The 23,127-nt window shown below is 44.7% G+C and overlaps 1 protein-coding gene across 1 annotated transcript in view; it reads right to left on the bottom strand.

The window, feature by feature from the left end:
* LOC134675648 (serine/threonine-protein kinase WNK1-like) overlaps positions 1 to 23,127 on the bottom strand; it is a 68,716-nt gene that overhangs the window by 15,440 nt on the left and 30,149 nt on the right. The window contains exons 17-28 of the mRNA XM_063533977.1: positions 23,021 to 23,125; positions 22,095 to 22,238; positions 20,497 to 20,749; positions 19,293 to 19,840; positions 17,533 to 17,687; positions 16,949 to 17,058; positions 15,284 to 15,394; positions 13,409 to 13,537; positions 13,018 to 13,179; positions 6,889 to 7,001; positions 1,324 to 1,401; positions 300 to 410 (exon numbers count right to left, since the gene is read on the bottom strand). Coding sequence (XP_063390047.1) covers positions 300 to 410; positions 1,324 to 1,401; positions 6,889 to 7,001; positions 13,018 to 13,179; positions 13,409 to 13,537; positions 15,284 to 15,394; positions 16,949 to 17,058; positions 17,533 to 17,687; positions 19,293 to 19,840; positions 20,497 to 20,749; positions 22,095 to 22,238; positions 23,021 to 23,125 — 2,019 coding nt within the window. The remainder of the gene's footprint in view (positions 1 to 299; positions 411 to 1,323; positions 1,402 to 6,888; positions 7,002 to 13,017; positions 13,180 to 13,408; positions 13,538 to 15,283; positions 15,395 to 16,948; positions 17,059 to 17,532; positions 17,688 to 19,292; positions 19,841 to 20,496; positions 20,750 to 22,094; positions 22,239 to 23,020; positions 23,126 to 23,127) is intronic.

Below are 23,127 nucleotides of genomic sequence, written 5' to 3' on the forward strand. Positions count from 1 at the left end.
GAAACCGGGAAGTGGATCAAGTTTAACTTGCAAGATTTGATTACAGACAACGGGACAGGTGAAACTAAATAAGGAGCATTCCACGGACTGTCCCGTACAAACGCATTTTATTTCGTATATTAGAACTTATTTTTTGGCGTTTAAAGCCGACGATTATTTTTCTGGTCATATTTTTGACCAATTGATACAGAATAAGAAACTCCTATACCTGCAAATCTTCAGAAAACTCGTGTTTGTACGGGACAACGGTAGACAATTTCATGGAATGCTCCATAAAAACTTGTAATGAGAAGCAATACCTTGGGCGGCGGCTGCTTGTAGTGCAGCGAGATCTTGCTGAGCTCGTGGTCGAGCTCCGCCAGCCCCGCCACGTGCCGCTTGTGCGCCTCCGCGCCCGCGCCCGCCTCCACCTGCACCACACCACAGAATACATAATGAGCACAGAACGTTCACTCTCTAACACAACGCGTCTATTACGACAGATATGACCGCCAGTTGGCGCAAGCGGGAGTAGGCGTCCGATCCGTAGCGGTGCGCTGCTAGACACCAAAATTGGTGTGCCAAAATTGGCTGCATATACTTGTAACAACGCGACGAAGTCGCGGAGTGAGCCACGCTTGATAATACCAACCATTACTACTACATTATACAATCTAATCTGTACCTCAGTTTATTGTATTCTGATTTCGCAGGCCGCTACCGACTAAGGGTGTTACTTATAAGGGTGGTATTCCATCTGTCCAATGTGTATTGCGTCTCACATTTTGCTTAATGAATGAATGAGCCGTAAAGACATTGGACAAAGAAATTGGACAGGTGGAATACCACCCTCATACAATCTAATCTGTACCAGAGACTCAGGTGCTGTAGAGAAGAGCACAGTTCAAAAATGTGTTATTCACACCTGTCGTAAAATCGTAAAATGGTAAAATAGTCCTAAGGCCCAAGGTCCTACCTATAGTACTTATTCAGTTCGATGAAATTTAAATCATATTCTATTGGAATAGATTTGCATTTGTTTTGCTTCGTTCAATTTTCAAACAAAACCAAAATCCCCTGCACTATAGGTTCAAATTTCAGTGACAAATTCTGTATTTTGCATTTGAATGGCCGGGCCTTAACCTTTTCGACGCCGTGTCAAACACAAAAGCTGTCACACGGACGCCACGTCACCGAGGTGTCAAAACTGAAATTGAACTTTATGCATATGCGCGTAGGTCTATGTTGCTCTGTGGTATGTGACCGATTAATCAGTCTGGCGTTGAACCTGCGGTGCGGATATATCGGTCATTGGCGTCCAAAAGGTTAAGAGGATATAGTTACCTTATGCGGTTGCTGCATGCGGTGCGTGGGCGAGAGCGCCGGGCTGTACTCGACGGGGGACTGCGGCGACACCGGGCCCTGACAAACACGCACACACAAACACCTTATACACAATACATTTTAAACCGTAACCCTTATCCATAACACATAGGGCCACTTGCACCATCCCACTTAACCGGGGTTAAGCGGTTAAAGCGTAAACTTAATGTCAAATTGTACTGGTAACCATGGTAACCTTTTTTCCGGTTCCGGTCATGGTGACGTTAAGATACGCGAAATTGTGCTCCGCTTTCTCATCCAAATTACTGTGTTCATACGTTATACCTCGTGTTAAAAACATTTAAATCTCGTACATAACGCCCGACAGTGACTCAAACACAAATAAACTAAGTGAAACTCGTTCTAACAAAACTTATAACATACAAAATAAGTCGAAGAGTGAAGTTTAAGGTTATACGTCAAATCAAACCATAGACAGATAAGTGTCAACATCAGTGAATGACATCCAGCGCAGTGTTGCCAGATTTGAACTAATATTCCCCTACGACGAATTGAATTAAGCTGCGCTCACACGACCACGTTCCGTTTTACACAAGAAAAGATAACGTCAAACATGGATAACCTACAAACACTGTTTGATAATATGAAAATCGAAATAGAAAAGCAAACAAAAGAGATTGTCGCGAAGATGGATGAAAAATTAGCACCCTTTTCAAGAGATCTAGAGGATCTAAGGTCAGAAAATCAAGAATTAAAACAAAAAATACACATTCTGGAAAAAAATAAGAGGTCAAATAACATAATTCTGTACGGCATAAAGGAAGATGAAAATTCGTCAAGAAACTTGATGGAAACAGTTATCAAACAAATAAATAACGACTTGAATATTTCTCTGGAAGGTAGGGACATCAATATGATATATAGAATCGGAAAGCATAAAAGCAGCGGCAAAGAAAGACCAGTTCGTATGACATTAGTAAATAGCTGGAAGAAACATGAAATAATGAAAAATAAAAAGAAATTGAGAAATATATACGTTTCTGAAGACTATCCAAAAGAGATTCTCGACAAGAGGAAAGAGTTACAGCCAAAACTGGAAGAAGAAAGAAACAAAGGCAATTATGCATTTATCAATTACGACAAAATTGTCATCAAAGAAGGGAGATTGGGCAATGAGAAACGTAAAAGAGATATGTCAACATCACCTGAAGGTATACAACAACCAAGCAAACAACATACAGCATCAAAAACTAACAGACTAAATGCATTTGATATAATGAGGAATGCAAACAACTCCGCTGCTAAACAAACTTCCAACTCTCCACTGGAAAAGAAGAACGCAACCAATTCTGCTGTCCAAACAACTTTTGATCCCTCCTTAGAAAATGCCGCATAGGATTCGGTCATCAGCCGCCGGAACACAACAAACAAGCCCAAACAAAGTAACAAAACTCAAATATTCCCCAAGACGACTGGTCCTCGTGGGGAATCAGACCACTACCCTCCACTTAAAAGTGAAAAAAAGGATGAAAACAAAGAAGAAACTCTCAAAATTTGCACATTTAATGTCAGGTCACTATCATCAAAAGAAAGGTACTTGGAATTAATATATGCCCTAGAAGAAGTCAACTGTGATATAGTAGGACTTTCAGAAGTCAGAAGAATGGGATGCAATATGGAAGAGTACCGTGATTATATTTTTTGTTACATAGGACAAACGAAAGGATTGCATGGCGTGGGATACTTAATAAAGAAAAAACATAAAGATAAAATCAAAAGTTTTACTGGTATATCTGAAAGGGTAGCAGTGCTACAACTAGTATTTGATAAGAAATCTATAACAATAATTCAAGCGTATGCTCCCACAGAAAGTGCACATGAAGATCAAATAGAACAATTTTATAATGACATGGAAAGGGCACATAACTTAGCTTATGGCAAAATATTAGTGCTGGGAGACTTTAATGCTAAAATCGGATGCCCAAGACCAGAAGACTATCCAGTTATGGGGAAATATGGATATGGAAAACGAAACGAACGGGGAGAACGACTAATATCCTATGCCTACCAATACAAGCTATCAATAATGAATACATTTTTTAAGAAAAAAGGAAAGCGAAAGTGGACATGGATATCTCCAGACCAAAAAATAAAGAACGAAATAGATTTCATATTGACCAACAATCCTAAATTAATTACAAATATTGAGATATTAAGCAACATTAAATTCCCATCAGACCACAGACTACTACGAGCCACACTACTTTTAAAACATTTGAAGAAGAGGAGAATAAACTACGCTACAACACTAAATGTTCCAAAGACAGAGACCGAAACTAAAATCTATATACAGAATCTCCGAGCACAGCTAGAAAATTGTCAATTGTTAGAAAATAATATGCAAGAATACTACAATCTTCTAGAACAAACATTGATAAAAAGTCTTAAAGAAAAAAAGTCAAAGGAAGAGACAAGTCAACACAAAATATTCAGCATGGATACACAAAACCTTATAAAAAAACGAACTGATCTAATTCATACAAAAAACAAGGACAAAACCATGAAAAACGAATTAAGCAGAATATTTAAAGAAACTAAGAAGTCAATCAAAAAAGACTATGAAAATCATAGGTACGAAATCATCACGAGAAACCTTAATAAGCATAGAAGCACTAAAAGAGCATTCAAAGAATTAGACCAACACAAAACATGGATACAAAAACTTAAATCTGAATCAGGAGAAACAAATTCAAGAAGAGATGTTATAGACCACGCAACATTCTTCTACAGAAATTTATACAGTAAAAAGAACAAGGATACTACAAATCCACGGACACATATCAGCAGTAAAACAAGCACCACCAAACCAATTGAAAACACCGAAGTACTTGACCACATTAAAAGACTAAAAGCCGAAAAAAGTCCTGGCCCTGACGGGATATGCAATGAAGCTCTCAAAATAAGCGCACCCGCTATAATTCACCATTTAACAAAGTTATTTAACATGGTTCTGGAGGAAGAAACGGTACCAATACAGTGGTGCACATCAGACATTGTACTACTTTTCAAAAAGGGAGATCCCCTCGATATAGGAAATTACAGGCCTATCAGTCTGCTACCTAGCTTATACAAACTGTTTTCATCCATTCTGCTAAAAAGGATAACACCGGATATTGACAATTTGCAGCCAATAGAGCAAGCGGGCTTCCGTTCAGGTTTTAGCACAACAGACCACATACAGACCATGGAACAAATAATAGAAAAACACTACGAATTCAACAAACCTCTGTATGTGGCCTTCATAGATTATAGCAAAGCATTCGACAGTATTAGCCACAATTCCATTTGGAATGCATTGCAGAGGGCAAATGTCGATACAAAATATATTAACATTCTAAAGTACATTTATACAAACAGCACAAGCAAGGTAAAATTGGAAACCAGAGGAGAGGAAATAAGTATAAAGCGTGGAGTCAGGCAAGGTGACCCCCTGTCGCCCAAGCTATTTATATCAGTACTTGAAGATGTATTTCACAACCTACACTGGACAGGAAAAGGAGTTAATATCAATGGAAGATATTTAAATCATCTCAGGTTTGCTGATGATATTGTCATTTTAGCGGAGACCCCAAAAGACCTAGAAGAAATGATGATCTCACTTGATAATGAAAGCTCTAAAGTCGGCTTAGAAATGAATACGGAAAAAACAAAGATACTGACTAACAGCCGCAAAAGACAAATCATAATTAATGGCAAAAATATAGAATATGTGACAGACTACAAATATTTAGGCAAGGAACTTTCATTCAGAAAATCAAAAAATGAAGAAGAAGTCACACGAAGAATAAACGTTACTTGGAATAGATTCTGGTCCCTAAAAGAAATTCTGAAAGGGAATTATAACCTGCACATGAAAAAAACGGTATTTGATACCTGCCTTCTGCCTTGTCTACTGTACGGGTGCCAGACTTGGGTGTACACAGATACCGTAAAGCAAAAAATTAAATGCACTCAGCGGGCAATGGAACGAAGCATGCTACATATTAGAAAAATAGAAAAGGTAAAAAGCCAAGACATAAGAAATAGAACAAAGATTACTGACGCGCTTAAACATGCACTCACACTAAAGTGGAAATGGGCAGGCCACATCTCACGTTACACAGATAAAAGATGGACCAAAACAACCACACAATGGAAGGGGCCAACAGGGAAAAGAAAAATTGGAAAACCAAAAAGACGGTGGGCTGATGACATAAAAGACATAGCAGGAAGCGACTGGATGAATAAAGGCAAAGACAGGGAAACATGGCATAAGATGGAGGAGGCCTTTACCCAATAAGGGGTCCATATTTCAAACAAACTTATAAACTAACCACACTAACATTAACTATATGGAAAAAGAAACTAACAACTATAACAACAACACATTATAATTGTAATTATCCTTTTTATGTGAAATATGGAATAAATGGCTTTATAAAAAAAAAAAAAAAACCATGGTAACTCTAAATTTAACCGGTTAACCCGGGTTAATGGGATGGTGCAAGTGCACCTTAGGGTCGGTTGCACCAAACTGTTCGTATCGTGAAAGAGTTCGCAAAATTTTTATGTATGGAAAGCGCCGGGGCGCGCCGGCTGACGTTGATCAGTCTGTCAAATGTGGTTGGTGCAACTGGCCCTTACCAAACTTTAGTTAATTAAAGTTTTAGTTAACTAAACTCTTTTATGTCAGACTATTAATAGACTATTAATAGTCTGACGAAAAAGAGAAGCAATTAAAAAGTGGCAATACTGTAGTGTCGTACCGTTTCCTTAGATTGATTTCAAAGGGTCGACACTACAATATTGCCATTTTTTTAATTTTTACTCTTTTTTGTGAGACTATCTAAACTTTGCTAAATTCCCCTCCGGGTTGGAAGGTCAGATGGCAATCGCTTTCGTAAAAACTAGTTGCTACGTCAATTCTAGGGATTAGTTGTCAAGCGGGGTACCAGGCTACCATGACAGGCGTGGCTCACTCCGCGATTTCGTCGCTTTGCTACAGGTAGCTAAAAGTACATCCGTTCGACCCCAATTTTGGTGGCTAGCCATAAGCCGCGCGTGGCGCTGTCGCCACCTAGCGGCCATATCTGTGCTGATCGTGACAGACGCGTTTTGTTAGAGAGTGAGTCTTCTGCACCTAGTACTATTATACAGTGTGTTTTCTGTAACAGGAGCAATAAATTACACTGTAGGCTGTACTCCTCCAACTGACCAACATTTGTTCATCAACTTTTGAAAATAACTCATGGTTTGATTTTTATTACACTTTAAAGTTTATTCTAAGACGCAATGAATTTCAAATTTTGTCATGTTTACAGCGTGACAAGCAACGTCAAACACACTGATGTCAGCGTACATTGAAGGCAATATTTATTTTGTATGAAAAAGAGGAAGTCTAAAGGATTCATAATTTTTAAAAGTGGCTGAACAAATGTTGGTCAGTTTGAGGAGTGCATCCTTTAGTTTAATTTATTGCTCTTGTTACAGGAAGCACCCTGTATATGAGTAACAAGAGGTACTCACGCTGTTGGAGATGGAGGCGAGCTTGTGCTGCAGCGTCATCATGTACTCGCTGTAGGAGTGCGGCTTGTTGGGCGTGCTGGGCTGCGAGGAGCCCTGCGACCCCGTCGCCAGGCCTGCACACCGATACACAACTCTATTAGCGACCCTTATGACTCGTACGCAAAAATATACAAATTTTACCTTCCAATAAAATTATTATTATGTTTCCTATCCACATCGGATATCTTCATTGAGAGAGTAACGCGATCGTTGACCAATGATGCCGCTAGCGTCTATGTAGTCGCTCCGCCCCACGCCGTGACGTAGTTCCGCTTCCACTTCCTGCGAACCGTTGCTCGCTCCCCGCTACTCGCCACCGCCATGTCATTGTTGAGGAGAAGTACCGTCGGCATAAAAGTAGCCTAGAAGCCTGCAGGAAGGCATTACTCAGATATCCGATGTGGATAGGAAACATAATAATAATTTTATTGGAAGGTAAAATTTGTATATTATGTGTTCCGTACTCCACATCGGATATCTTCATTGAGACCTGTTTATTATCTCCTGGTGGCGAGTTAGCGGGCGCGCAAGCGATAGGGCTACACCTACTGTCATAGAACTCAGAGAAAGAATAAATATGTATACACCATATTGCAACCCATGAAATCACAGTGACTCCTTATAATGTGAATTACAGGAAATTGAGAATTGAAACTGTAATCTCAGGTTCGAATCTGACGTTAAACTGGTTTAAGAGGATTCTCATTCGAAATCGCATCCGATCCGCAGAATCTCGGCGAGTCATGTTCCCAATTAACATTTTAAGCGAAAATATCGCTAAGTGAATAGCTTTCCAGCCAATTTAGTTCTTAAGTACATCGTGGATCGAAAGCAATCGTAGGCGAGGCCGGCTTGGATGAGACTGTGGCTGAAAGAAATAAGCGAAGTGTCCCCTAACATTTTGTGTAATTCTCGCAAGGTGACGTACCCAGACTACCTACTTATACTGGGTCTATACTTTATTCCGGAGCTTCTAAGAGTCCAGTCGGTAAGACACGTTATCTGGTTTAGAGCCGAATTTCGGACACAAAATAATAGCGTTAAAGTTATCTATGTAATTGCCCGGGCTACAGTGTAGTAGAGTAAGGTCATTGACCCTGCGGCCTGATGCTAACAGCAAAAGTGCGGCAGCTATTCTATCGTACTTCTTCTAACGTACCTAACGTTGTAGGGCTATTTAAATTAGGGCAAGTAGATGTCTCGCGTCCCAAGCTGGTGCTTTGGGAGGCGCTGGTCTCGCTATTAATGGCGTTGGAAGAAGGCATAGTGTCCGATAGTGGTTCATACACAGCACTTGTGAGAGGCTTATGAACGAATATCGTTCTGAAAGCTAACATGGATAATAGAAATAGACGTCTGAGATAGCTCGCTACTTCACTGGATAGAGGTACCTGGCAGTTGATCTTATTTTTGATGCACCATAAAGACCGTTTCTACATTGTGGCCGTACATGCAGCCTAGACAAGGGGACGATCTAGGGGCTCCCGTTACTGTTTTCTATACAAACACAGTACCGGAATCGGGAATATCCGGTTCTTCCATATTAGTGAGACAGTGACAGTTGCGTTTCGTTCGCTACGTAGCGTTAGACCTTGGCATGTTATATGCATGCGCCAGTCACGCCAGTAGCGGACGTCACTCCTGATCCCGCCAGCTCGGTGTTGGAGCGTCCTATCTGACAGGAGCTACGCCTCATTCTTAAGGTCGTTGACTCGTAAGGGAGGGCGGTCTGACGTTGTGTTCACTAGGACCGCCAGTAAATTGCAAGCTTACCACAGCTACTTTAAGACTCCTTATCACGCCGTCGCAGTACACAGACTAGGCTGGGAGGTGGAGACATCCATGCCAAGTCTCACAGGCAGCTGTCAAAGGTCGTGGTAGCAGTTCAATGAGTCTGTTAAGAAATACCGTGGCACAGTGCGAGGGCTCTCGAAAGCGGAGGCCGGCCAACAAGGCGCCTGTCAGGCGAAGACAGTCTCGGCGGCTGCTGGGCGCAGCTGCCACTCGGCCGCGCAGTGACTTCTTGATAAACCGTCGCCCTCGGGGGTTGTACCGACCTGGCAAGTAGCAAGCAACCAGCGCGACCTGTAGACGATCTGCTGGCATCAGCAGTTTTTGCGACAACCGTAGTAACGGAAGGGATGTAGTGTCGCCGTCGTTTTATGTATACTGTACCGGTGCGGTTGTATGTTTACACTTCTGTCGTCAGCGCTGCAGATGCGGCCCGTTAACGGTTACTCTTCGCTGAGAGGGCCTTACCTCGTACATTGTCTACCAATATTGGAGATTGTAACGGACTGCTTGCATAAGATGAGGAAGAAAGTGGTGCGAGGCTTTCGGCAGCTCCGTGTTGCTGGGGACTGCGAAGGCTTCACCTTCCTCCATGAACTAAAGTTTGCGAATTTGAGACTGAACAGAAGGCATTGAGTCTCATTTCTGCGAGAAACTCTGCAGCAAGGCAGGCCTGTATGTCGCGAAAAAGAAAACTTTCAATCGGTGTGTTGTGCCGCGTGTCCCACGTGATGTCTAGGAGCGTGATGGTCTAATTCGCTTTATCCGAAGAGACACCCTATATCGAGTTAGTATAGGGCATCGAGTTAATAGCATGCTTTTAAGGAAATCGAACTGATGAAATCAAGTCTAAAATCGATTTTGGCGCTTTGCGTAACAAAACTGTTTCGATAAAGTTGAATACAGACAGATGTAAACTGCTGGAGTCCTCCTGGCCCCTTTCTCTTAGCACCGGAAACTCAAGCTTGTTCAGGCGCAGCGGGTTTATTTGTCCCATTTTGTTTATTATGGCTTTTCGCACGAGTTCGTCTTTGTAAGACGGAACTTAAGCTGGAGAGCGCGAGCAAGCAGAGATAATTATGTGAAGTCTGCAGACCTTTTCGATGCCTTTCACCTCGGTTTCGAGCGGTCGCACAGGGCCTTGTCGCTAGCTGTTCTCCGGTTGGACCACTCCATGGCCTCGAGAAGTCGTAGGAATTTCGAAGCGACACAGCGAAGTCGATCAGCACCTTTATGAAACCCGGGAACACGACGTATTTTCCTCTGAGTATCGACATATCTTACCGCTTTCAACTCCGGGCAGTCGAGCCGCGCTAGGACGGGGCTCTTTACGACCTTGTCTGCCGTCGCCGGAGGATTCTTTAACCGAAACCAAGAGTTTAGCGGTCTGTTCGTGCTGTACCATACCATACCTATACCTGCACCATAGCTATAGGCGCCTGCGTACCTCAATGGAACCATGTGGACAGGACAAAACTGATACTGTGGCGCCCAGCGAGCAAGGGACGACATCGTCGTAGTTGCAGCATCGGTGGACAGCATCGGCGTGATTGTGGCAACCGCCGCCGCTCGGGAGGCGCCGGTGCGTGAAGCTAGGGGCGCCATCGTGGCGGCCGGCTCGGGGGGGGGGGGGGGGGGGGGGCACCGGTGCCTGAGGCCGGGCGGCTCATGGCGGCCGCCACTGGTTCGGGAAGCGCTGGTGCGTGAGGCGAGGACCCATAGTGGCGGCCCGCTCTAGAAGCGTTGTCGCGTGAGGCGGGCGGCTCTATCGTGGCGGCCGCCGCCACCGGCTCGGGAGGCGCCGGTGCGTGCGGCGAGAGGCGCCATCGTGGCGGCCAGCTCGGGAGGCACCGGTGCATGAGGCGGTCGCCGTCTGGCTGGCTGGTCTGGGAGGCACTGCTGTGAGGCGAGAGGCGCCATCGTGGCGGCCAGCTCGAGAGGCGCCAGTGCGCAGGTGGTGGTGCCATCGTGGCGGGCGGCATCATCGTGGCGGGCAGCGCCATTGTGGCAGTCGCCGCCGCCGCGTCGATGCGTAATGCGAGAGGCGCCATCGTGGCGGCCAGCTCGGGGGGCAGGCGGCGTCATCGAGCGGGCGGCGCCATCATGGCGGCCACCGTCGCCAGGCTCAGGTGCGAGAGGCGCCGTCGTGGCGGCCAGCTCGACAGGCGCCGGTGCGCGTGACGGACGTTACCGGCACGGGAGGCGCCGATGGCTAGGCTCGTAGCTGCACGCATCATCACGGCGACGCTGTTGCCCTCGGCGGTGCCATCGTGGTGGCCACCACCGGCGCGTAGGTCACCAGCGACGTCATGACGGGCGGCAACCAACGCGGCGATCGTCGCTGTACTCGTAGCATTTCCACTGCTTACACGTAACTTACCTTCCTTCCGCTCGAGCAGTCGGGACGCAGAAGCGGTCCGCCTTCACCTTGGCGCGATCCACCCGCGATGCGCCCGCAGCTGCAGGAGCGGGCGTGTGACGTCTCGCAGAGCCACGCGGATCTCTCGGAGTCCCGCTGGACTGGAAGCGTCCGCACCGCAACTGCAGCAATAGGAGCGGGCGTCTCGCGGACTGGAGGCGTCCGCACCGTGACTGCAGCAACAGGAGCGGGCGTGTGACGTCTCTCGGAGTCCCGCGGACTGGAGGCGTCCGCACCGCGACTGCAGCAACAGGAGCGGGCGTGTGACGTCTCTCGGGGTCCCGCGGACTGGAGGCGTCCGCACCGCGACTGCAGCAACAGGAGCGGGCGTGTGACGTCTCGCCGAGTCCTGCGGACTGGAGGCGTCCACCGTGGCCCGCAGCGTCGCGGTGTCTCGGAGTCACCTTGGACGACAGCAGAAGACGCGGCGCGCGCGGGCGGGGGCGGGCGCCGGGCCCGCGCCCCCGCGCCGGGGGACGGGGCGCCCCGGGCGCGCCGCAACTAACAACACGAGGTACTCCCAGGCTCCTGCCTGAGAACCCTCCGCGAGTGTCGAAGTAACTTCTGAACGCCAATAAAATTAGAATATCTTAAACTGGCTCACCGGATGGTTCGAGACAATCCAAACCTCCTTATCGGCGAAGCGCGGCACCCGACAGCGGCGCGCGCAGGCCGTCCGCCGCCGCGCCACCCGGGCGCCGCCGCCGCCGCCGCAGGCACGATGACCGCGCGTTCCCTCTCCGATGCGGAGCGACTTGTTACCACTTGTTAACAAAAACCACTGACGCACTTCCTACTTCGATCTCGAAAATGCGAGTTAACGGTAACGATTTTAGCAGCATGGAATGTGAAAATTAATTTAGCAAGAAAAAAGTGGGTAGAATCGAAAAGCACCGTTCGATGACTTCGATCGCGAGACCGCCAAAAGACTAATAGTGGCGATCTCTGCCATATCTCACTATTTAATCGACCGAGCTTTGGATCGGAAATGTTAAAGCACCATGCTGCAAAAATATACGCAAAAAATATTTGCGGACCATCGGTCAAGACGGTCGACGAAACAAAGACATGGCGGTGGCGAGTAGCGGGGAGCGAGCAACGGTTCGCAGGAAGTGGAAGCGGAACTACGTCACGGCGTGGGGCGGAGCGACTACATAGACGCTAGCGGCATCATTGGTCAACGATCGCGTTACTCTCTCAATGAAGATATCCGATGTGGAGTACGGAACACATAATACTTACTGTGGATGGTGCTAAGCGAAAATGCGTCAACTGTCAAAACCCACATTCATAAAATGTCAAGTTTAAGCGTTATTTTTTTCAGTTAACACCTTATTGCAAAATGTATGAGGGTTGACACATTTTTGCTAAACACCATGCAGTTACAAAAGCTGGACAAGTGCGAGTGGGACTCGCCTACCGAGGGTTCCGTACTTTTTAGTATTTGTTGTTATAGCGGCAATAGAAATACATTATCTGTGAAAATTTCAACTGTCTAGCTGTGACGGTTCATGAGATACAGCCTGGAGACAGATAGACGGACAGTGGAGTAGTAATAGGGTCCCGTTTTTATCCTTTGGGTACGGAACCCTAAAATCTGTCATTTTTTGTGTCAAATAACACAATGAGGAACCAACGGAGCATCATCTGACATTCACGAAGCATCATGATACATCTGCCTTAACTATTTTACGAGGATCTTGCTCATACAAGTGTGTTGCTGGCTCATAGTTCAAAATTAATTCCTTGAGTCCGATATCATATCAAATCGGAAGAAAAGTGACTTTTTAGGTTCCAAGTTTTGATATTGTGTCTGGTTGTGACTCAAGATGACAGTAGTATTAGTAGAACAGTAGGCGGACTGTAGTGTGTACACCCACCTTGCAAGTCCTCCTGGATCCTGCGCTGCGCGGAGCAGGCGCGTGCCCGCTGCAGGGTGTTGAGCGGCGCCACGAGACCGAGGCCGGCCCCGCTGAGGCCAAGGCCGGGCCCGCCGAGGCCCAAGTTCTGACCGCTCAAACCTAGGTTCTGGCCCGCAAGACCTGTTACAACATTTTCAGATTAGATATTGGTCATCACACAAATGACACATTGTGTGTTCGATTCCACCATAAAACTTTGACGCTATTTGTAGACCGCGGGCCAGTAGCATATATCCTCAGTCAGACGCCCACGAGGGTTCATCATACATAGATAAAGACAAACGATTATTAGCTAATAGAGGTTTGTAGTGGGTTTATGAATAAGGGGGTAAGTTGGTTATGTACAGACCCAGGTTCTGGCGGTTCTGCGCCATGAGGTTCTGGTTGAGCGCGAGCGGCGGCAGCAGCGGCGCGCCCAGCGCCAGCCCCACCAGCCCGGGCGCCACCAGCCCGCCCGCGCCCAGCGCCTGCTGCTGCCCTGCAATCATTATGACATTTCAATAATGTTCTTCATTTTACTAAATATTAGGGCTTGAAAGCTTCACGTATTCCTGATCATAAGTTGTTCAGATTGTTTAAGAAAAAAATAGAAATCCAGGACTAGCATATTAAACGGAGCTTTGATAACACTGCTGGCGAATTTATTTAGAACCTATACGATGAATAATTTTCACGTCACCAGTATATTACTATAAAAAATATTAGTTTATAAAAAGAGCAAAGAGACAAAGATTTAAAACGAAGAATAGTACACAGTAGTATTACTACAGAGGCCGGGACAAAAGGGGTTGCCGGCCGAAGACATATAGATGGCCGAGCGAAGCGAGGCCGGATAGGTCTGAGCGCGGGCAACCCCATTTCCCGCCGAGGTATGTATAGTGCTTTTCTCAAACATGCAATGAAATAAATAAAATAAAAAATCCACGAAACCCAAGTTTTATTTATAGAAAAAACTAAAAGTAAACTACACCCAAAATATAACTAACACGTACCTATATCTTTATCACGCGTATGTTTTACACGAGTCGTGTATTTTTACTACCCGTATATTTTCATGTATCTTTGATTTTTTCGCCTTGTATCCGTCTGACTGTCGTTTTCGTCACATAAATTTACATAGTCTTTCATGTTGATATCATATTTCACATACATCGTTGCTTTATGCATGGAGAAAATAAGTATAATTTCCAGTGTTCACGATTTTGTAGTTACTTTCATTTCTTTAAAATATGTCACAAAACTGTTTCTAATAAACTGTAAGCCATTTTTCTTAGATTCTAAAATAATAAAATTGCCATAAGCAACCATATAGATACTTCGTCTTTGACTTGGCGGCAGAGGCAGTAAGTCATTTAAAATCAATTCTGGTTACGCTGCCAATTCCAACTCCTACGATTACAATTAAAACTAATTTCATTATTTTGTCGGGACTCATATTAAAGTAAAAAAATCAACAACGCACCATAAATCCAATAAAACAGAAATACAGAATGAAAATTTTTCAACTTTGCCTCCATAACAATTTAAAAAAATAACTACGCGTGTTTGAGTAGACCTTTTTACCGCTAACGTTTAGATGAAATATTTTAAATGTATTTATTTGTGTAGTTAAATTTATAATTTAAAATTACAGAATTTGGTTAATAATGTATTATTTATTAAGTTCATGTTGATTTTATACAAATAAAACTGCAAATTGTAGCAAACATTGTTTTTTGTTTTTTTTTTTTTATAGGCGTAGTGGCAGAGTGTCATTACGAACCATAAAGCAAATACTGCCTCTAGTTTTTTTTAATGGCTGAATGCCACGATGCTGTGTCACAAATATCTGTGAAATGGAAATTAAAAAAGAGGACTTTGCCGGCCTGCAAGATTTGTATGAAATTCCATTAAATACCTCTTGTCCTAGCCGAACCTGAAACGTCATACTTCGCAGCCTATTATAAGGAACATAACATCAATATTTCATTGCATGTTTGAGAAAATATAATTAAAATAATGTCATTGTACGAGTATATTCCCTAAACCTAAACTATTATACAAACGCACACCAGTCAAATCGCCAACCGTCTCGCAAGGAACTTGCAGCGAAAAGCAGTTCAGTTTGTGAAAACATGCCTCGCCCGAGGCATAGTTGCTGGACTGCTCCGCGCGGCAATTCCTCGCAAGGCGGCTTTTTTGGGCATTCTAATCGCTATGAAATTAAGCTATGTTGATTTAATGCCATCTAGCGACAGGATAGAGGAGATATATGACATGAACTTACCGTAGAGATCGTTGGCGGTGGCTAGCATGGGCTGGTAGGCGGGGTAGGGCGGCAGGCGCTGCGACAACGCTGAACAAACGTGCGGTTAGTCACTCACGTGCCACACACAGTGACACCCTATTACAGGGCATCAGAGGGCTGGTTCATAGGCAAGGGACAGGGAAACACGTCAGGTTTATGATAATCATGGTTATAACTAAAATGATTGGGTTCTAAATTCTAAATTATGACTTAGCAGAGGCTCTAAGGGCCACCCCACACTAGCGTCCCCCGAGCGTCGGCGTCTAGCGTCTATAGCTGCTGCTCGACGCAACGTTGGCGCAACTGCGCGGCGACGCCATTTACTTTGACTAGACGGGAACGCTCAAAATACGCTAGTGTGGGATGTCTAAGATTACTTGTTAACGTCGTCAGGTCGATTCGAGGGTAGATTGAAAACTATAAACACGATCATCATATTCATGCGGAAAAGGTTGAGACAGAATAAGTTGTAGATCGAAAACACACTGCTTATACTCGTAGTATGAATTTTCTCAAATGATTTTTACGCCTAAGACCCTAATCTGTTAGACAAAAGCCATTGTATCTTTTGTGCGAGCGGTGGGTTTCCGTGAAGAGCGCGTGCCATAGCAACAATGTCGTTTAAAAAGCGGCCGTATCGTGGTGGTTTTAAGGTTAAAATCTATGTAATAATATGAGCGCTCGCCTACATTGAGGTGGTCGATCGTCCTACATTACCACATGTTACATGTACATAGATTTGAACCTTAAAACCACCACGATAAAGCCGCTTTTCAAACGGCATTGTTGCTATGGAACGCGCTCTACACGGGAGCCCACCGCTCGCACAAATAAAAACAATGGCTTTTGTTTAACAGATTAGGGTCTTAGGCGTAAAAATCATTTGAGAAAATTCATACTATACAATCAGTGGATAATATTTATTGTTATATCGTGCCACGTCTTAATAAACCGTACAGACTATAGATCGATTGTGCATTTAATGGATGGGTAAAGCGTCATCTCATGTGACATGACAACTAGAACGATAGATAAAGGTAATACAATCGTCACAGGGTAAACCCATTTATTGACAGAAATTGACATGAGCACTACAAACCATTTACAAGGATAACAGTTTAAAAGGATGTCTACAAAAAGATGAAAAATTCATACAATAAAAGGTTTACCCTGCTTAATGGCTTATTCAAGGATTAATCAAAAACTCGTATTTTGTGGCGAGATATCCTTATGCGTTTTGTTGGCTTTTGCGCGTTAAGGGTCTGCCACCTAGTGGTCTACATCTGCAACTTGACATTGATCATTTGCGTCAATAAGCAGAGCTCTTGTGCTGTACGCTACAATAGTCCACTACCTTTAAAACATTTTTTTTAATTGTCATAAAATTTGAAATGGACGAGTCAAATCCGTAGGAAGTGTTATCAGCAGGGGCAGCACAGAAGCGCCTTTCTTTTTGGCTTCAAGCGTCAAAGTCAATTCATGTTATGAAGTCTTATCTAGTCCACAAGATGGCAGATCGATCCCCTGCATCCTACTGAGTAAGCCATGTACATAGCTATGGTGTGCTTGATCCTTTACGAAGTGTAGATATGGAGTAGTTACCAGGCTGCGCGTTGTTGAGGAGAGAGTTGTGCAGCATGAGGTCGGGCTGCGGGTAGGCCGGCTGGTTCAGCAGCCCCAGCAGGTTCGGCCCTGACAGGTTCTGCTGTTGGCTGCGGAAACGAGGGACGTTACATCACAGTGTCAAGTGTGGGGAAACAGCAACATTGTTGGAGAACGGGACCCTATCCGTGGCGTCTGCCGTCAGCTGAAGATCAAGAGTTAAGGGATGTCACACTGTATGGAAATTCGGCAATATTTCTTGCCACCTATTGGTCCTATTAAAGACCTAAGCAAATTTTATAAAGCCGTAATGGCGCAGTAGCAGTGTCAGTTGTGACGTTTAAGGTCTATAAAAGAGATGGATGGTGCCTCTTGTGCTCTCTTGTAATTTTCTGACACTTATGTCAAGTATTGTAAGTTACTTACCAATCCACCTGACCGACTTTGACTTTGAGACGAACCCCGAAATCACGTAAAACATCTAGTACTCTCAATGTTGTATAAATTACTGTGTCCGAAGGGACACAAAGTCAAAATGGTTCAGGTGGAGTTTGGCAAGTAACTTACAATACTCCAACACTCACTTCATGATGTTCTGCTTGAGCAGCATCCGCTGGATGTTCTCGGCGTTAGGGTACGAGTCCACTGGCTGCGTGGGGAAGGACAGGCGGTTCGCTAGCTGCTCCTGCTGGCTCAGGCCGGGGTTCAGGCCGAGCTCGCCGGCCATTGGTGTGCCCACCTAATAGATAAATACATATTGTATTAACGTGTTCGTGTTACGGAATTACTAGAATCTGTATCTCCTTTGCACTGATTTGGCAAGCCACAAGAAGCGGTAAGAGTAGCAACTTGGTCCCTGCTACCTCTCTTCTTCCTAGCGTTATCCCGGCATTTCGCCACGGCTCATGAGAGCCTGGGGTTCGCTTGACAACTAATCCCATGATTTGACGTAGGCACTAGTTTTGACGAAAGCGACTGCCATCTGACCTTCCAACCCAGAGGGTAAACTAGGCCTTATTGGGATTAGTCCGGTTTCCTCACGATGTTTTCCTTCACCGAAAAGTGACTGGTAAATATCAAATGATATTTCGTACATAAGTTCCGAAAAACTCATTGGTACGAGCCGGGGTTTGAACCCGCGACCTCCAGATTGCAAGTCGCACGCTCTCACCGCTAGGCCACCAGCGCTTCTTTAACATAGAATAAACCTATATTCAGTACGAACGATTTTTCCTTCAATGCCCCACCTCACATGGCGACCTTGCCCTGCCTGCTCTGAGATTTTGGCCCTTGCCAACAAGCATTACTTTATTCGATTATTTACATGATACATAGGTCATTCTCCAAACTTCTAAGGATATCTTTAACTTCAGCAGTGAGAAAAATAAAACTTTTTGTTTCTTAACTCGACGAACTTTTATATGACTTGGGTCATTCCACCGTTTCGGGTGTTACACTTGAACTCATAAAATAAGGTTTTATTCGATATTGTAACAGGAACTAGGAGGTTATAACTATTGATTCATCTACTACTTTGATAATATTTTCCTTTCCTGTACGCACATTATTAAAGTATAAGAGAAATAACGAGAGAATCACTAAAAAGTAGCTGTTTCGGGCGTTACGCAAATTGGCCTATACCTTCTGACCATCAGTACCAAAATGCATAATTAAGCGAATTTTATCAAGTAAGCTCCAGTTTTATTTATGTCAAGTAATAATAGTTAGTATAGTCTACTGAAACACTGAAGTAACACTTAGTATCACTTCTTATTTAATTTTAATAAAATAAATTACCTGTTTCGGGTGTTACTCATGGTTCGTTTCGGGTGTTACGAGTACGAAATTAAGACAGATTTATACGAAATTATGGCTCATTTTATTGAAATTATTGTCTTTTTAATAAATTCGATTAAAAATATAAGTAATAAATGGTGAATTATTTTAAAATACATTATCTTAACAATAAAAACTGTTTCTCGAAGATATCATAATTATTTTTCTTTCGATGCGAATATTTCCGAAAATATTCACTTAATCAAAAACTTGTTGATGGTGACACCTATTCATTTTGAAAGATCTATCCAACGACACCCCACATCACAGGATTAAATGCAAAAAAAAATTAAAAATATTTTTTTTGTACAGGAGCTACCATAAAAAAACATTTTTTTTTACTTTTTTTTTTGTGACATGAAGGTTCGGTATGTTTTCTATGGAAATAGGTTAGTTTTGACTTCTTAAACCAGTTTTCATTTTTCAACCCTTTGGTAGCGTTTCTTATGGAATGACCCACTTACAAAATTGTTTACGAAGTATTTGCAATCTTATACAAACAACTCACTTGACTCAGCCCCAGCAGCGGCGTATCCGTCGCGATCTGCAGCGGCGTCGTCAAATTCGGTTGCAGCGTATTTAACAACGGGCTAATATTCTGGAACGACGGCAGCGGCTGCGGAATACTCTGTATCGTCGGCATAGGGGCGGGAATCGTCTGCACCGGCGCTGGGATACTGCTAGGTACGTTTGGTATACTATTAGGTATGCTATTGGGTATGCTACTAGTCGCGCTACTCAATTCCTGTGGCCTATGATCTGTTAAAGTCTGCGGCGCGTGTGAAAGCTGCGGCACCGAGTACTGGTGCGTAGGAACGAATTCTTTCTGCGGCTCTTTATCAAGGCCGTTGACTTCAGGCTTAGGCTCTTTAGCGACTTCAGAGTAGAGCTTCTGGTCGTGCTTGTCGGGGTCGACGTCGGCGGGGCGCGGCACGACGGGGCTGACGACGAAGCGGGAGATCTTGCGCGCCGGCGCGGCGGGCTTGGCGTCGGCGGGGTGAGATTCTGAAGGAGCGCGGTCGGCCGCCGCGGACCCGCCGTCCGATTGATTGGAACCTACAGAAAATATATTGTAATAGGAAACAATAGTTCATGTTACAATTAAGAGCAAGAGCTTTAGAAAACAGTCGTTTTTCCACCGAAATGAACAGTTTTGTTAGTATTTAATTATAACATAAATATTAAAAATTAAATTTAAATAGAACTAGCGATCCAGCCCAGCTTTGCACGGGTTGATAAATTGTACACACAATATACAGCGAACATATAGACGCGGCGGGGGAGTTTATTTTAGATGTAGTGATATAATAAACTACTAGTACTGCGTACTTTTAGTGTTCATTTTGTTTGCCTGATCAATCGAGATTGGCTCACAAGGCATCTACAGTTAATATCCTACTGACTGTGCCAGTTACGTACTTTAAAGCTCAAGAGACTGAAAAAGTTAAGGAGGGTTTAAACCTAAATTTATAATTACTTAAATAAATGGGATAGTCTTAAACTAAGCGCAATAATGATCCCCGAAGGAGAGAGGACAGGTCCTTCAGTATTGACCGCGGTGGTACTAAATTGAAAAGGTTTTTTAAGGCTGCTATTCCACCTGTTCAATGTGTCTTACATTTTGCTTAGTGAGAGAATGAAACGCAATGACATTGGACCACGATATTGGACAGATGAAATACCAGTCTTAGAGCCATCAACAAATGGCATACCTATAGACGAGGCGGTGCTGATCTTCCTTGCAATATCGTCTATGTGGCTGGGCTTGGGCGGCGGCTCGTGGTCGTGCGGCTCGGGTGGTGGCGGGCCGCCCGCAGCTGGCGGCGCGGCCGCGGGCGGGTCGAGCGCGAGGTCGGCGAGCGGCAAGTGGTCGGCGCTGGCGGTGGGCGTGGTGCACTCCGAGTTGTCCTGGTTCGAGTCCGTCAGGTTCTCCTCGCGCTCCGTCGTCTCGCTGTCGTAGTCAGTCTGATAACAAAAACAATAAACCATTACAATGAAAAATCCTATACCTCGTTTTCGAACCCCATCATCGTCACCATTCTAGACCTCAATCGTCCACTGCCGAGCATAGGCCTCTCTTCGTGTACGCCGCTTATCCCGGTCCTAGGCTAATTCATCCAAAAGTGGACCGCGATTTTTAGAATGTCATCCACCCGACGAGCCATTGGACACCAGGCGCTTCTTCCACCCGAGAGCGGCCACCAATCCGTCAACATTTTGCTCCACCTGCCATCACTCTGCCTGGCAACATGTCCCGCCCAACTCCATTTAAGCTTGGTGATGACGCCACCCACGTTTCGCACTTTGATGCGGCGTCGGATCTCGACATTCCTCATGCGGTCTTGCAGTTTAATGCCGAGCACGGTGCGCTCCATGGCTCTTTGTGAGCCATTTTGAAACCCCTTATACAAAAAAAAGTTCGGTTGACCCGATTTGACATTTTAGTACTTGATAAAAAATAAAATCTTGATCGAACTATCATATTAGATCAGAATCTGCTTTGGTTTTTACAACATCGCGGCCCATGTAAAATACATTCACTGTCGCAATAACAGAATCCTAAGCGTAACAAGAGTTTTAGTTGAATCCCAAGCATACCGAAAGTGTTTACCCTACCTTATCTAGCTGCAGGCGGAGCGCAGTGTGCTGCGGGTTGAGCACGGGAGTGCACCCCGGCACAGTACAAGAACAGTAGTGAATCTTCATAGAAATGTGCCGCTGCCGGCTTGAATGTGTGCGTGCGCGCCAGACGCCGTGTACGCACGCGCTGCCACGCACACATTAGCATAAAATACGGGGGAATACGGTGGCGGCAGTGTGGGCTGTACCGCGACTTTGATCGCGTGCATTCGAGTACGCTGCCCACCCGCTCGCATTTGTCTGCTCTCGGTAGGCCTCAGTACAGCTCGCCGCGGTCGTATTGTATTGTAGGAACAATTGCATCATAAGTCAGAAACGCACATGTGACACCCTTAATATAGGAACATCCATTGCCTACGAATACCGCTTAGCGTTACTTGTTAGTCTCCATAGGCTACGGTGGCTAAAATCGAGAAAAAAAACTCTTTAAAAATTGAATTTAGCGCTGCACAAGTACCAGGGCCTCATGAGTTACGAGAAGGTGTCGTTGACCAACCCGCCGTGGGGCGCGGGGCGCGGCGGCCGGGTCGCGTATCAATATGGAAGTACAATAAAAGTAGTGACAACCCTAAGCGCCAACGCAAGAGTAGGCAAATAACTTGCCGAGCGGCCTTAGATTCACTACTGTTCTTAGTGTACTGTGACCCCGGGTTGGTGACCAGCTGCCTACCTTATCTAGCTGCAGGCGAAGCGCAGTGTGCTGCGGGTTGAGCACGGGAGTGCACCCCGGGTTGGTGACCAGCTGCTGCACGATGTCCTTTATCAACTCCATGAACGTCATCGCCTGCCAATCCGGCAGCAGATTGTTCGACACCTGGTAAAATTACACAAACATACCAATGGTTTTAAATAAAATAAAAAATCATTTATTGCAGATCAAAGATCCATATATTGTTAGTAACAATTTTGACTAAATAACTAAGTTAGTAGGTACAGAAAATATACAAAACATGACAAATTGGCCCGCGATTGGTCGCGGCCTCATCCTATTTGGCCCCGCCGAATGCCACTTCGACCCAGTATTTAGTTATAGGGCAGTCAAGGCTCTCCGACAATACTTTGAGGAGGCCGTTGCCGCTAATACCTCAACTTCCAGCACTACGAAAAGTCAAATACCTAAAGTGTCATTCTATGGAACTTGCTAATTATATAAACAAAAAGTCACTAGTAAATTCATCGTTCATTTCAATATGGCGGCTTGTTTACAATTACATAGTTAGCAAATTCCATAGAATGACACTTTACCTCAAATTATTATTACGAAACAATGGTGTTCCGAACCTTTGGGACGCGTGCGCAAAGCCGAAGCCAACACGCAGAGGCCCTTTTGACACTTTAATGATTAATTATTATTATTTAATTTTAGACATGCATCTGATGCTGGTACGTCTAAATCGTAGTTCACTTAGCACGATTGGATAGTTTGTCTATTTTTAAATTGGTTCCCACTTATAGAGTTCTCAACTTCGGACACAAATTCTCAGCGTTTTTGACCTTTCATCGCGTGTATCACATCATCACCACCATCGTAAGAGCGTTTTCATATTTTCGGATGCGGTTCTCAATTTACTATAGATTACGAAATAGAGTACTCACCAGATTGGTGGCGATCTCCTCGGGGTTGACGTCGGTCACGTCGAACTTGAACGTCACCGTCTTGGACTTGGACTCCAGCTGACATTCCACGTTCGTCTCGTTCACCT

Source organism: Cydia fagiglandana, chromosome 22 (assembly GCF_963556715.1).
Source record: "Cydia fagiglandana chromosome 22, ilCydFagi1.1, whole genome shotgun sequence".
NCBI lineage: Eukaryota > Metazoa > Arthropoda > Insecta > Lepidoptera > Tortricidae > Cydia > Cydia fagiglandana.